This window comes from Peromyscus maniculatus, chromosome 22, assembly GCF_049852395.1.
Source record: "Peromyscus maniculatus bairdii isolate BWxNUB_F1_BW_parent chromosome 22, HU_Pman_BW_mat_3.1, whole genome shotgun sequence".
NCBI lineage: Eukaryota > Metazoa > Chordata > Mammalia > Rodentia > Cricetidae > Peromyscus > Peromyscus maniculatus.
The window spans coordinates 4,330,759-4,342,246 of record NC_134873.1 but is presented as its reverse complement, the minus strand read 5'-3'; the positions used below and the strand labels follow the sequence as shown (position 1 = coordinate 4,342,246).

The 11,488-nt window shown below is 60.0% G+C and overlaps 1 protein-coding gene across 1 annotated transcript; it reads left to right on the top strand.

Moving 5' to 3' along the window:
• Nucleotides 1-1,013: 1,013 nt before the first annotated feature.
• Wdr18 (WD repeat domain 18) lies at nucleotides 1,014-10,320 on the top strand. Its single transcript, XM_006978214.4, has 10 exons — nucleotides 1,014-1,282; nucleotides 2,250-2,360; nucleotides 5,835-5,968; nucleotides 6,094-6,235; nucleotides 6,933-7,076; nucleotides 7,202-7,266; nucleotides 7,386-7,510; nucleotides 7,588-7,754; nucleotides 8,259-8,327; nucleotides 8,411-10,320. Exons 1-10 carry the CDS (start codon nucleotides 1,073-1,075, stop codon nucleotides 8,537-8,539), a joined length of 1,296 nt encoding a protein of 431 aa, XP_006978276.1. The 5' UTR covers nucleotides 1,014-1,072; the 3' UTR covers nucleotides 8,540-10,320.
• The last annotated feature ends 1,168 nt before the right edge of the window (nucleotides 10,321-11,488 follow it).

Genomic DNA, 11,488 nt, shown 5'->3' with positions numbered 1-11,488 from the left:
CCCTTGGTTTTAGATCTGGCCCGTGGCCAGCAGGCTGTGACTCGAGGCTAAAGGTTGTTTGGCTAGAGATTGACTTGTTGGGTCTGCACCGAGTGAACCAAATACAAATTTGAAATTTATGACTCCAAAGAGGAAAGGTCAAAGAGGAGGCAAATCGATACAGGACGTGGGTCGATCCGTAAGCGTTGAATCGCCACGAGCGACGCCCCGGCCAGACGTGTGCGTGCAGCCTGATCTTACAAGCAGTAACTAATTTCCTTGGGTCTAAATAAAGCATAAAGGTCAGTTGTTTATATTTTTTGCCTTAAAACAAAGTTTAAAAAGTAAGCTGGCCATGGTGACACGCGGTTGTCACCGCAGCAGGCAGGAAGCTGAGGCAGGAGAACCGCCGCGAGTTCCAGGGCGAGAGTGACTCAAGAAGGGAAAGAAAACGACTGTAAAAGTTTGAATCACTGGAGCCAAAGCCCCCAGCAGAACCGCCCGGCGAAAATCTCCAGGCACGGAGCGTAACCATCGCTTCTAAACTGCGGTCCAGACGACGACCGCCACCAGCCGGCAGCGAGAGCGTCTGCAAGCGGCGGGCAAAGGCGCGCGTGCGCAGAGCGGCCAGTGCGCGGGGCGGCCAGTTCCTGGCGCGGTCAGGCTTGTACGCATGCGCAGGAGCCCGGGCGCCCCGCCCCGCCGCGCCCCGCCCCCCGCCGCGCCCCGCCCCGCCCCGCGCCCGGAAAAGTCTGGGCTGCGCCGGGCAGCGCGGCGCTGTCTCGCCTCCTTCGCGCCCCGCAGCCGGCCTTGTACGCATGTGCAGGCCGTGCGTCCCCGCCCCCAACGCCGCGCGGCCCTACACGGGACCGAGAAACCGGAGGCGGCTCCCGCTCCTCCGCCGCGAAGGCTGCGCGCATGCGCGCACCGCCCCGCGGAGCCCGTGAGCGCGGGGCAGCCCCGCCTCCTCGACGCGGCGGGGCTACCGCGCATGCGCGGGCCTCCAGGGGCGCCGCCGCTCTAGCCCGCCAGGAGCCATTGTGCGGGCGCCGCTAAGGACGACGGGGCTCGGGGGCGGGGCCGGCCGGGCAGGATGGCGGCGCCCATGGAGGTGGCGGTGTGTACGGACTCCGCGGCGCCGCTGTGGAGCTGCGTGGTGTGGGAACTGCATTCGGGCGCCAACCTGCTCACCTACCGCGGCGGCCAAGCGGGGCCGCGGGGCCTGGCGCTACTCGGCGGCGAGTACCTGCTGGCGGCTCAGCAGGGCAAGAACTACATCTGCGCCTGGGAGCTGCAGCGCAAGGTGCGGGGCCGCAGCGCCCATGGGGGCCCCGGGGCGGCCGCCAGGACTCGGACGCGCTGCAGCCAGGGTCACGGCGACCCGGGTGCTGTGCGATGCAGCCGTGCCGGCGGGCCGAGGGCCTCCCGCTCCCCCAGGCTGCCAGAGCCAAGGCGCCCCGAGGTGTCCGGGCGCATGCTCAGACGCAGAGCCACGGGGCGTCCGCGCTGCACGCTGGCGCGTCGAAGGAGCGCTCATTTTGATACAGAAGGGAAGGTGGGGTCCGGTAGAAGTCGTGCTTTTAGACGGCACGACAGGTCAGAGCTCTTGGGTCGAGATAATACTGGTGGCCCATGGTCCCATTGCCCTCTTTTGGGAGGGAGGTGTACGGGACAGGGTTTCTCTGTGCAGCCCCGGCTGTCCTGGATCTCACTCTGTAGCCCAGGCTGGCCTCGAACTCACAGAGATCCACCTGCCTCTGCCTCCTGAGGGCTGGGATTAAAGGCGTGCGCCACCACCGCCCGGCTCCTGTTACCCTCTTAAAGGGTCACGGATCTTCACTATCAGGACTGGCTGAAGCCTGGGGGTTTTTTGTTTCTTTTTTTTTTTTTTTTTTTTTTTTTTTTTTTTTTTTTTTTTTTTTTTTTTTTTTGGTTTTTCGAGACAGGGTTTCTCTGTGTAGCTTTGCGCCTTTCCTGGGACTCACTTGGTAGCCCAGGCTGGCCTCGAACTCACAGAGATCCTCCTGGCTCTGCCTCCCGAGTGCTGGGATTAAAGGCGTGCGCCACCAACGCCCGGCGGTTTTTTGTTTCTTAAATTTGTGGAACCCAGATCTTCCTTCATGTCGGGTAGGTCCCCCTACTGCTGAGCCCTGACCCTGCCCTCACCGGGGATTCTGTCTGCCCCTACTCCTTTCTCTTGCTCTCTGAACCTCACCAGCCCTCGCTCTTCCCGATGCTCACATGGCTCGTCTTATATTCTGTGTCCCTAGGACCAACTCCAACAGAAAATCATGTGTCCTGGGCCGGTCACCTGTCTGACCACAGCACCCAACGGCCTGTATGTCCTGGCAGGAATTGCAGAGAGCATCTACCTGTGGGAGGTGAGAAAAGCTTGTTACCTGTATGTGTCTCTTGGGAATGCTGGAGAGTAACCTGTGGTTAGTGTTCAGGCTGACGGAGGCAGGTGGCCTTGGAGATCTTTTTTTTTTCCCCTCAACACAGGGTTTCTCTGTGTAGTTTTGGTGCCTATCCTGGAACTCGCTCTGTAGACCAGGCTGGCCTTGAACTCACAGAGATCCTCCTGCCTCTGCCTCCCAAATGCTGGGATTAAAGCGTGCGCCACCACCACCACCGCCCTGCCAGCCTTGGAGATCTTACCCATGACTTCTGAGACCTAAAATGTGACCTTGTCTCTGGGGTCCTAATTCATCATGACTGGGGTGCAGCACACACCTTATCCTGAGGTGGCCCTGGTTCTGTCCCCAAGTGTATGGGAAACCAAGAAAGAAACTTAGAACAGGGAGCGTTCTAGCTTGCTTTCTCTTGACAAACCACTGACCAGAAGCGATGTAGGGGAGGAAGCTGTCTGTTTGGCTTATTATATTATGATGTTTTATTATATTATGATGTTATATTATATTACAGCTTATATTGAGGGAAGTCAGGGCAGGAAGCAGGAACTTGACAATATAACAGTTAACATCCTCCGCCAACAGCCGAGAGAACGCTCTTGTGGTTAAGAACACATGTTGCTCTTACAGAGGACCTGGGTTCGATTCCCAGCACCCACATGATGGCCAACGACCGTCCATAACGTCAGTTCTAGGGGATCTGACACCTTCAGACCTGGATGGGCACCAGGCATGTACCTCGTACCACATATATACATGCAGGCAAAACACTCATAAAGAAAATAAACCTGAGAAATACAGAGTTTTTAAAAACTATTGATCGGACTGGAGGACGGCTCAGCATAGAAGTACCCACCCACCGGCTGCTCCTCAGAGAACCCGGGTTCCGTCCCCCGCACCCACGTGGTGGCTCACAACTGTCTGTAGCCGCAGAGAACTCAGCACATTGATCTGACCTCTGAGGTCCCCTAGATACACAGATTTAACAATAAAATCTCTTAAAACATAAGATTATTGCCAGGCCGTGGTGGCGCACACCTTTAATCCCAGCACTCGGGACGAAGAGCCAGACAGATCTCTCTGAGTTCGAGGCCAGCCTGGTCTACAGAGAGAAATCCAGGACAACCAGGGCTACACAGAGAAACCCTGCCTCCAAAACCAAACAAAAAACCCACCACCACCAACAGAACCCGTACAGACCCTGTGGTAGCCAGCCACTTCCGTCTCGTAGTCATGACAGGAGATGCCAACGCCCTCACCCTGCTTCCCAAAGGGTCAGGTCAGTCTTCAGTCTTTTGTTGGCTCTAGCGGCCTGGCTCCATGTTGGGCCCAGTGAATGACCTTGGCCGTGAGTGAGCCTGGAGGAGTCAGGGTTCTAGGCTGTGGCCTGGCCCTCGGTGGAGGGTGCTGGCTGCACGGAGCTGAGGTCGGCCATGCTTCTGCCGCTCCGGTTTCATCTTCCTCCAGACCATCCCAGGCCACCATGTCATTCTGAGGCCAAGATTGTGAGGCTGGGAAGCCCAGGGTTTCATGGGCCCCACGGGAGGGATCCACCTAGACTGTGCAGCTGTGTACGAAGGGCACATCTGGACCGCCCTTTTCTGCGTTCTTGGGTCTCCTGTATGTGCACCCCGTGTGGAGGTGCACATGTCGGCCTCAGAGGGCAGCTTCAGGTGTTGGCCCTTGCCTTCCGTCTTGTGGGGACATGTGTCTCACCGTCCAAGCGTCCGAGCCTTCTGTCTGCGCTTGCCGCCTCCCTGCAGGGGTGCCGTAGACGGTCACTGCACTTCCCATGGGTTCTGGGGACTGGAGCACCACCGTCACCCCGAGACATTCCTTAGTCCTTGACTGCTTTGTGAGGCAGGGCCTCATGGAGCCCAGGCTGGCCTTGAACTCATCGTTAGCCCTTGAGTTCCAAATCCTCCTGTCACCACTCCCCGGTGCTGGGATGGCAGTGCCTGGCTGCTGTGGGGTGGGGCCCAGGGCTGCCATCATGCCTGTACTCGCCCACTGAGCTGATCTCTTGGTCCCCACCCACTCCCGCACCCCCTAGACAGGGTTTCTCTGTGCATCCCTGGCTGTCCTGGAACTCGCTCTGTAGACCAGGCTGGCCTCGAACTCACAGAGATCCGCCTGCCTCTGCCTTCCGAGTGCTGGGATTAAAGGTGTGCACCACACCCCGAATTCCAGCCTGCTTTTTTTTTTAAGATTTATTTTATGATTTTATGTGTAGAAAGTACGTGCACCACATTCATTCCCAACGCCCTCAAAGATCAGAAGAGGGCTTCGGATACCCTGGACTGGAGTTGCAGTGGTTGTGAGCCCCATGTGGGTGCTGGGAATTGAACCCCAGTCTTCTGAGGGGCAGTCAGTGCTCTAACCACTGAGCCCACCCTCCAGCCCAGCCTGCTTCCTTGTGCAACCCAGGACCACCTGTCAGGCTGGCACCACCCGCAGCGGGAGGGCCCATGTCAGTTATTTAATCAAGGAAATGCCCCACAGACTGGCCCCAGGCCAGCCCACCGGAGGCCACTTCAGGTGACTGGCTCTGGTTTGTGTCAGAAGCTGAACAGCTTGGGCACACCCCCACTCCTAGCTGGGGGCCTCCTCTTGCTGACGGCTGGCAGGCGGCTACTGCGCCACACTAAGGACTCTGAGCTGTGGCCACCAGGGGGCGCTGCACAGTCCCACAGATTCCTGGGCTCAAGGCTGGGGTGAGGAACTCAAGGGGACCCGGAAGTCTCTGCACCTGTAGGGCTGGCGAGAGCCACAGTCCCCTTGCCGTGTCAGTGTCTAGGAGGCCGTGCCCTCCTTCCCCGCCCTGCGTTACCCAGACGCCCAGCAGAAACAGCACCCCCTGGCCTGGAGCCGGGGCCTCACCGCCAGGGGCAGGGCTGAAGTCTCTCCCCAGCACAGGCCCGAGCTCTCCACACCGCCCTCCCTGTCCTGTGTGGGAATGGGCAGATCCTGGCTTTAGATCCCGGCGATCCAGCGGCAGCCCCACTCCCTGCAGGGACCTGTCGCTGTTGGCTTTGGTTTTCCAGTCGGTTCTCTGTAGCTGAGGTTAACCTCAGACTCGGCTGTACCTCAGCCTCCCAAACGGTGATGGACACGTGCAGCCGCCGCCTTCTGCTGCATTGTGATGCGCTGGACCTCACGCATGTGCCAGCAGAGGCCTCCTAGACATCCCCTGGATTAGCTGGCCTTAGATGAGACCAAGCTTGGGCTCCCCTGGGGCTCAGAGGACACGGGAAACTTGCATCCCCCTTTTCTGGGTACAGGGTGGGGGCACAGCCAGTCCTGGTCCTGGCCAAGTGCACGGTGACGAGGATCCTCACCCCACCCTGGTTCTGTCCACCAGTGGCCCTAGAGAAGGTGGGCAGGGTTCTTGTGGAGGGGTTCATTCAGCCTTTGTCACCCCGACCGGTGCCTGGTCTGTCTCAGGTCTCCACTGGGAACCTCCTGGTCATCCTCAGCCGTCACTACCAGGACGTGTCGTGTCTCAAGTTCACGGGTGACAGCAGTCACTTTGTCTCCGGGGGCAAGGACTGCCTGGTGCTGGTCTGGAACCTCTGCAGGTAGGACTCGTGCCAGGATCTTCACAGAAAGGCTCCGGGGGCCTCGGGGCAACTGTTGGGGTGTCCCGTGCGCGGGCTTGAGGCAGGCCAGTGACGTTCTCCGTGGCCTTCGCTCCTGTCCCCAGTGTCCTGCAGGCAGACCCATCCAGGATCCTCGCCCCAAGGCATGTCTGGTCCCACCACACGCTCCCGATCACAGACCTGCACTGCGGTTTTGGGGGCCCCATGGCCCGGGTGGCCACCGCCTCGCTGGATCAGACCATGAAGGTAGCGTCCCCAGCCTGGACCTATGGATTCCTGGCAGCCACTGGCTCTCAACGAGGAGAGGGGCAGACTGGCCTCCCCCTTGTGCTGGCTGCCTCAGTTCCAGACAGCCCATAATCCCTGTGCCCGACCAAGGACACCCAGAGATGGACGGCCTAGCCTGTCTGCTGGAAATTCCCACTCGGCCACGCTGCAGTGGCCGGCTGCCCTTGACGGTTTGAGCCTGTTTGTTTGTTACTGGCACCGTGTGAGATGAACCCAGGCCTCTCCCGGAGCCCCGCCCCCACCCTCTCATCCTGTTGTCAGACGTCGTCTTTCTTTCTGAGACTGTCCCTGCGTAGCCCCAGCTTCCCTGGAGCTTGGTATATAGACCAGACTAGCCTGGAACTCAGAGATACCCCCCTCCCCACCCCACCCCCACCTCTACCTAGGAGCACCTAACCCAGCCTTGGTGACTCCATTTCCCTGGCTGGGCTTGGGTCCTGCAGCCGCTGAGGTGCCCACACCCCCAGCCAGCACAGCCTGTGCATCTGTGGTGGATTTGGAGGCTTGTGGCATGGGCAGGGTGGTGCCAGGGCCCTCGGCCTTCCTGGCTCGCTGGCTTGGCCGTGTGCCCGGATGCCCGTGGTGCCCGGATGCCCATGGTGCCCGATGCCCATGGTGCCCGATGCCCATGGTGCCCGGCCTTCCATCCCTGCAGCTCTGGGCCATCTCCTCGGGAGACCTGCTTCTGTCTGTCTTGTTTGACGTGGGCGTCACTTCGGTGACCATGGACCTGGCCGAGCACCACGTGTTCTGTGGCGGCAGCGACGGTTCCATCTTCCAGGTCGACCTGTACAGCTGGGTGAGTGGCCGCCCGCGGGGCTGAGGGGCCACACGGCAGGGGCCCCCATCCCGGACACTGACCACCTGAGGGGCCACACAGTAGGGGCCCCCATCCCGGACACTGACACCTGTCTCCACTGACAGCCTGGACAGAGAGAGCACAGCTTCCGGCCCGAACAGAGCGCGGGGAAGGTCTTCAAGGGGCACAGGTACTCACCTCAGCCGGGGTGTGTGTATTTGTGTGTGTGTGTGTGTGTGTGTGTGTGTGTGTGTGCGTGTGCGTGCAGTCCGCACCCATGCCGCACCCAACCCCACCCTCCTGTCCCAGGAACCAAGTGACGTGCCTGTCGGTGTCCACGGATGGCAGCGTCCTCCTCTCGGGCTCCCAGGACGAGTCGGTGCGTCTGTGGGACGTGAAGAGCAAACAGTGCCTGCGGACAGTCACCCTCAAAGGTCTGCGCCGCGCTGGGTGAGGCCGGGCCCTGTCCCTCCAGCCGGGCCCTGATGTTGGGTTCTGGTGTGTCCCTCAGGTCCGGTGACCAACGCCGCCATCGTGCTGGCCCCGCCCAGCATGCTGAACCCCGAATTCAGGCCCAGCCTGCCTCTGCCCCACTTCAACAAGCACCTGCTGGGTGCCGAGCATGGAGATGAGGCCCAGGGCGGGGGCCTGCGCCTGCAGCTAGGGCTCCACCTGCAGGTAGGACCCACGAGGCCACTTCCAGAACATTCCATCCCCTGAGAGTCCCCCTAGTGCCCTTGCCGCCAGGTCATGGGCACCCGTCCCCACAGGTGACTTCTGTCCGAAGGCACACCGTGCCTCAGCCCACGGTCAGAAGGTGACCCGTCATATTGCTCACATTGCGTGATCAGGTCGCTTGGTTGATGAAGAATAGAGCAGGATAGACCCTTGGGGCAGCCTGCGGTCAGCAGATGGGGAGCCTTAGAAAGCAGCGGGGAGAGGCTTCTGCCCCGCCTTCGCACCCCGGCCTCAGTGGCTCCCGTGCGCCCTGGGCCAGGTCCGTGGCACCCCACATAGGCCAGGGTGTGTGGGGCCTTTCACGGTGGCGGACAGGCTGGGGGCCTGGTGTGGCCTGGCTGCCCCGTCCCGGCTCCTCCCCGGCTGTGAACCTGTGGAGGAGGCGGCTGCCCTGGGGGCCCACCGCCCTGGCGGCCCACACAGGGTGGCCATGCTGCTTTGCAGGGCACTGAGCAGACCTACCTGGAGCGGCTCGAGCGGCTGCAGGCGGTGCTGTCCAGCTACATGGCGAAGGTGGGTGGGGCTCCTCCGGCTGTGGGGCGGGGCCTGGTGGGTCAGGCCGAGGCAGCCCCGCCCACACGGCCCGCTCTCCGCAGAACATGCTGGGCAACCAGATGCTGCCCGCGCGCGTGCTGGAGCTGGAGGAGGAGGTGCGCAGTCTGCGCAAGATCAACCGCGACCTCTTCGACTTCTCCACGCGCATCATCACGCGGCCCTCCAAGTGACGGGAACACTTGCCATCGGCCTGTGGGCCGCTGTCTTAACAAAGAATGGACAAAGAAGCTGATGCCTCAGGCCGGGCGGTGGTGGCACACGCCTTTAATCCCAGCACTCGGGAGGCAGAGGCAGGCGGATCTCTGTGAGTTCGAGGCCAGCCTGGTCTACAGAGTGAGATCCAGGAAAGGGGAAAAGCTACACAGAGAAACCCTGTCTCGAAAAACCAAAAAAAAAAAAAAAGAAGCTGATGCCTCGACTGTTCTGTCCCTGAGGGGCCGGGGCTTGGTTGGGGGGCCTCACACCTGGGGACCCTGGGGTAGGTGAGGGGCTGACGGTGCGGAGCCCCTGCTCACAAGGGCCAGCCAGGCGGCCGCCAGCCCCTCATGGGCGTCCATAGCTCAGTCTCCACATACTGCCCCGGGTCTGCTGCCAGCCGTAGCCTGGAGTTCAGCCCAGATACCCACAGAACCTTCCAGAAGGCCGCACTCAACTCTCGGCCCCGCCTAGCGATCCAGAAAACCGTGTGGTTTAGCAGAGTTGTCTCCCCGTAGCTCGGGCGGGAGCCAATGCTGACCTCACGCCTGAACCCTGTCGCTGCGCCCTCGGGACGTCCACCCCTGGGCAGCACCTGGTGGCGAGAAGTGACCGAACTCTGAGGAGCCACACTTTCCTCAGTTTACCCACTGAGCTGGCTCGTTGCCTGCTTGGCCCAGATACCCTGAGGAGCCCTCCCATCATTCCCTGGCATGTTGAGGTTTGGGGAGAGGGAGGCACACAGGGACCCTACCAGCCATGGGTTCCCAGCTCCCCAGAGGCTTCTGGAGACTTCCTAAGACTAGGGCGAGCTCAGGGTCCAGTCCTCGGGAGCTCATGTTGCCGCCTACGCCTGGGGTTCTGTGTGTGTGTGCGTGTGTGTGTGTGTGTGTGTGTGTGTGTGCGCGCGCGCGCGCCCTGCATTGCCACGCACCAAGTGCTCACCTGCTGTGCTGGCCTGAACTCGGGGATCCCCCTGGCCTAAGCTCCCGTTCCCCCATTGGTGCCTCCACTTCCCATGCTGGCTCCCCTGGGGTCATGAGAAACGAGAGTTGTCCTTGAGACTCAGCTGCCATAGTTACCAGGCTGGTTCAATGCCAAGCTACAGAAAGGTCCACGTTCCCAGTCTCATGAGCAGTGGGGCAGCCTGGACTAAGACCCCACAGACCTCATGTGACGGGAGGGACAGGGTGGAGGCAAAGGCCAGCACAGCCCCCGTGCCCACGGGAGGGAAGCGGACGCAGCATAGTCCCGCCGTGAAGTGTGGAGGGACCTTGAGGACGTGTGCCCAGTGAGAGCTGGCACCAAGTGCCACCCACTGCAGGACGCCGTGACACGGAATGTCCAGAACAGGGTTCTTGGGGATAAATTTGTACTTTGTGAGGCTCTCCCCATCCAAAAACAGTCTTGCTGCATTTCTTTTCATTCAGCTGGAGTGGCAGGTCCCATGGTAGTGAATCCTGACAGGCCTACAATCCAGCTGTCCCGTGTTCAGTGGACTGAGCAGAACTGACGTCCAGGTTTCTATCTGTAGACTGAAAGAGAACCCGCTGGCATTGTGGACAAGGGCAGATTTCAGGACTCCATCCAAGGGGACGAGGCTGGTGGGGAGAGTGCCCTGAGCATCCCTGAAATGACGTGGTGGCCCCAGCCCTGATGGACCCCTAACCTGATGTACCTTGGAGCCCTGGCCGAGCGCCCAGACAGCCTGCCATCCTCAGCCAAGCCATCTCATTAAAAGGCAGCTCAAAGTGCAGTCTGTCTTGCTGGCATTTTTATTTGCTTGATGGATGTTCTTCCTTTAATGCTGGCTCTGCAAGGAGAAGGAGGGTTTGGGGGTGGTGGGGTGGTGAGTGTAGATTCATTCATCAGGGCTGAGTGTTCCCTGCCGGCGGCCGCCGCCGCGCATGATCTTGGGAGAATGCCATATTTGCCCTGCCTGTGAGGACAGACCGCAGAGTTCCCAGCAGGAGCCTCCTTGCTGGGGAAGACCCTACAGGCCACACGAGAGGACCCCGAGTCAGTTGAGTTGGGTCCAAGACAACTGGGAGCTCCAGAGGGTTCTGGAGTGGTGGAGGGAAGTGTGGGCAACCGCTCAAGCAGTTATGGAAGGCCTGCTGCGGGCAAGCCCCTGAGAGGCAGGAGGAACTGACTGGGTCTACCCTTGTCCTCCCTGAACTGAGGGGCCAACAGGAGGAGGAGCCTGTGGGAGGGATGGTGTGTATTCTGGGTTTTTCACAGCAGGGCATTTGACACTGGATCTTGAAGGTCAAAGTTCTGGAGCCAGAAAGCTTGCTCTGTGGTCAGTTCTGACTGCTTTTGTAGAGAACTTGACTTTGGTTCCGAGCACTCATATCCAGCCCTAGGGGATCCAGTAGTCCCTGAGAGCACCCCCCCACCCCCCACCCCCCGCACAAGAACTGTTTAACCCCAGCACTCAGGAGGCAGAGCCAGGTGGATCTCTGAGTTCAGGGCCAGCCTGGTCTACAGAGTCCCAGACCAATCAAGGCTATGTAATGCAATCCTCTCTCAAATGAATACTACTAATAATAATAATTTTTGGTTTTTCAGGACAGGGTCGTCGTGTATCCCCAGCTGTCCTGGATCTCACTCTGTAGCCCAGGCTGGCCTCAAACTCAGAGATCCACCTGCCTCTGCCTCCCGAGTGCTGGGAGTAAAGGCGTGCGTCAATAATAATAAATATTTTAAAAGAGAACAAAAGCCCAAAAAATGGCTCAGAAGGTAAAGATGCTTGCTGCCAAGTCTGAGGACCCCACTTCGATCCTCAGGACCCACAGGGTGGAGAGGAGAGACAGACCCCCAAAAGCTGTCCCCACACTGGCTGTGGAATGCACCTTCCCCCAGAAACCCAAGACAAATACAGGGTTTTTGTTTGTTTGTTTTGTCTTTCAAGTTTGTGATTC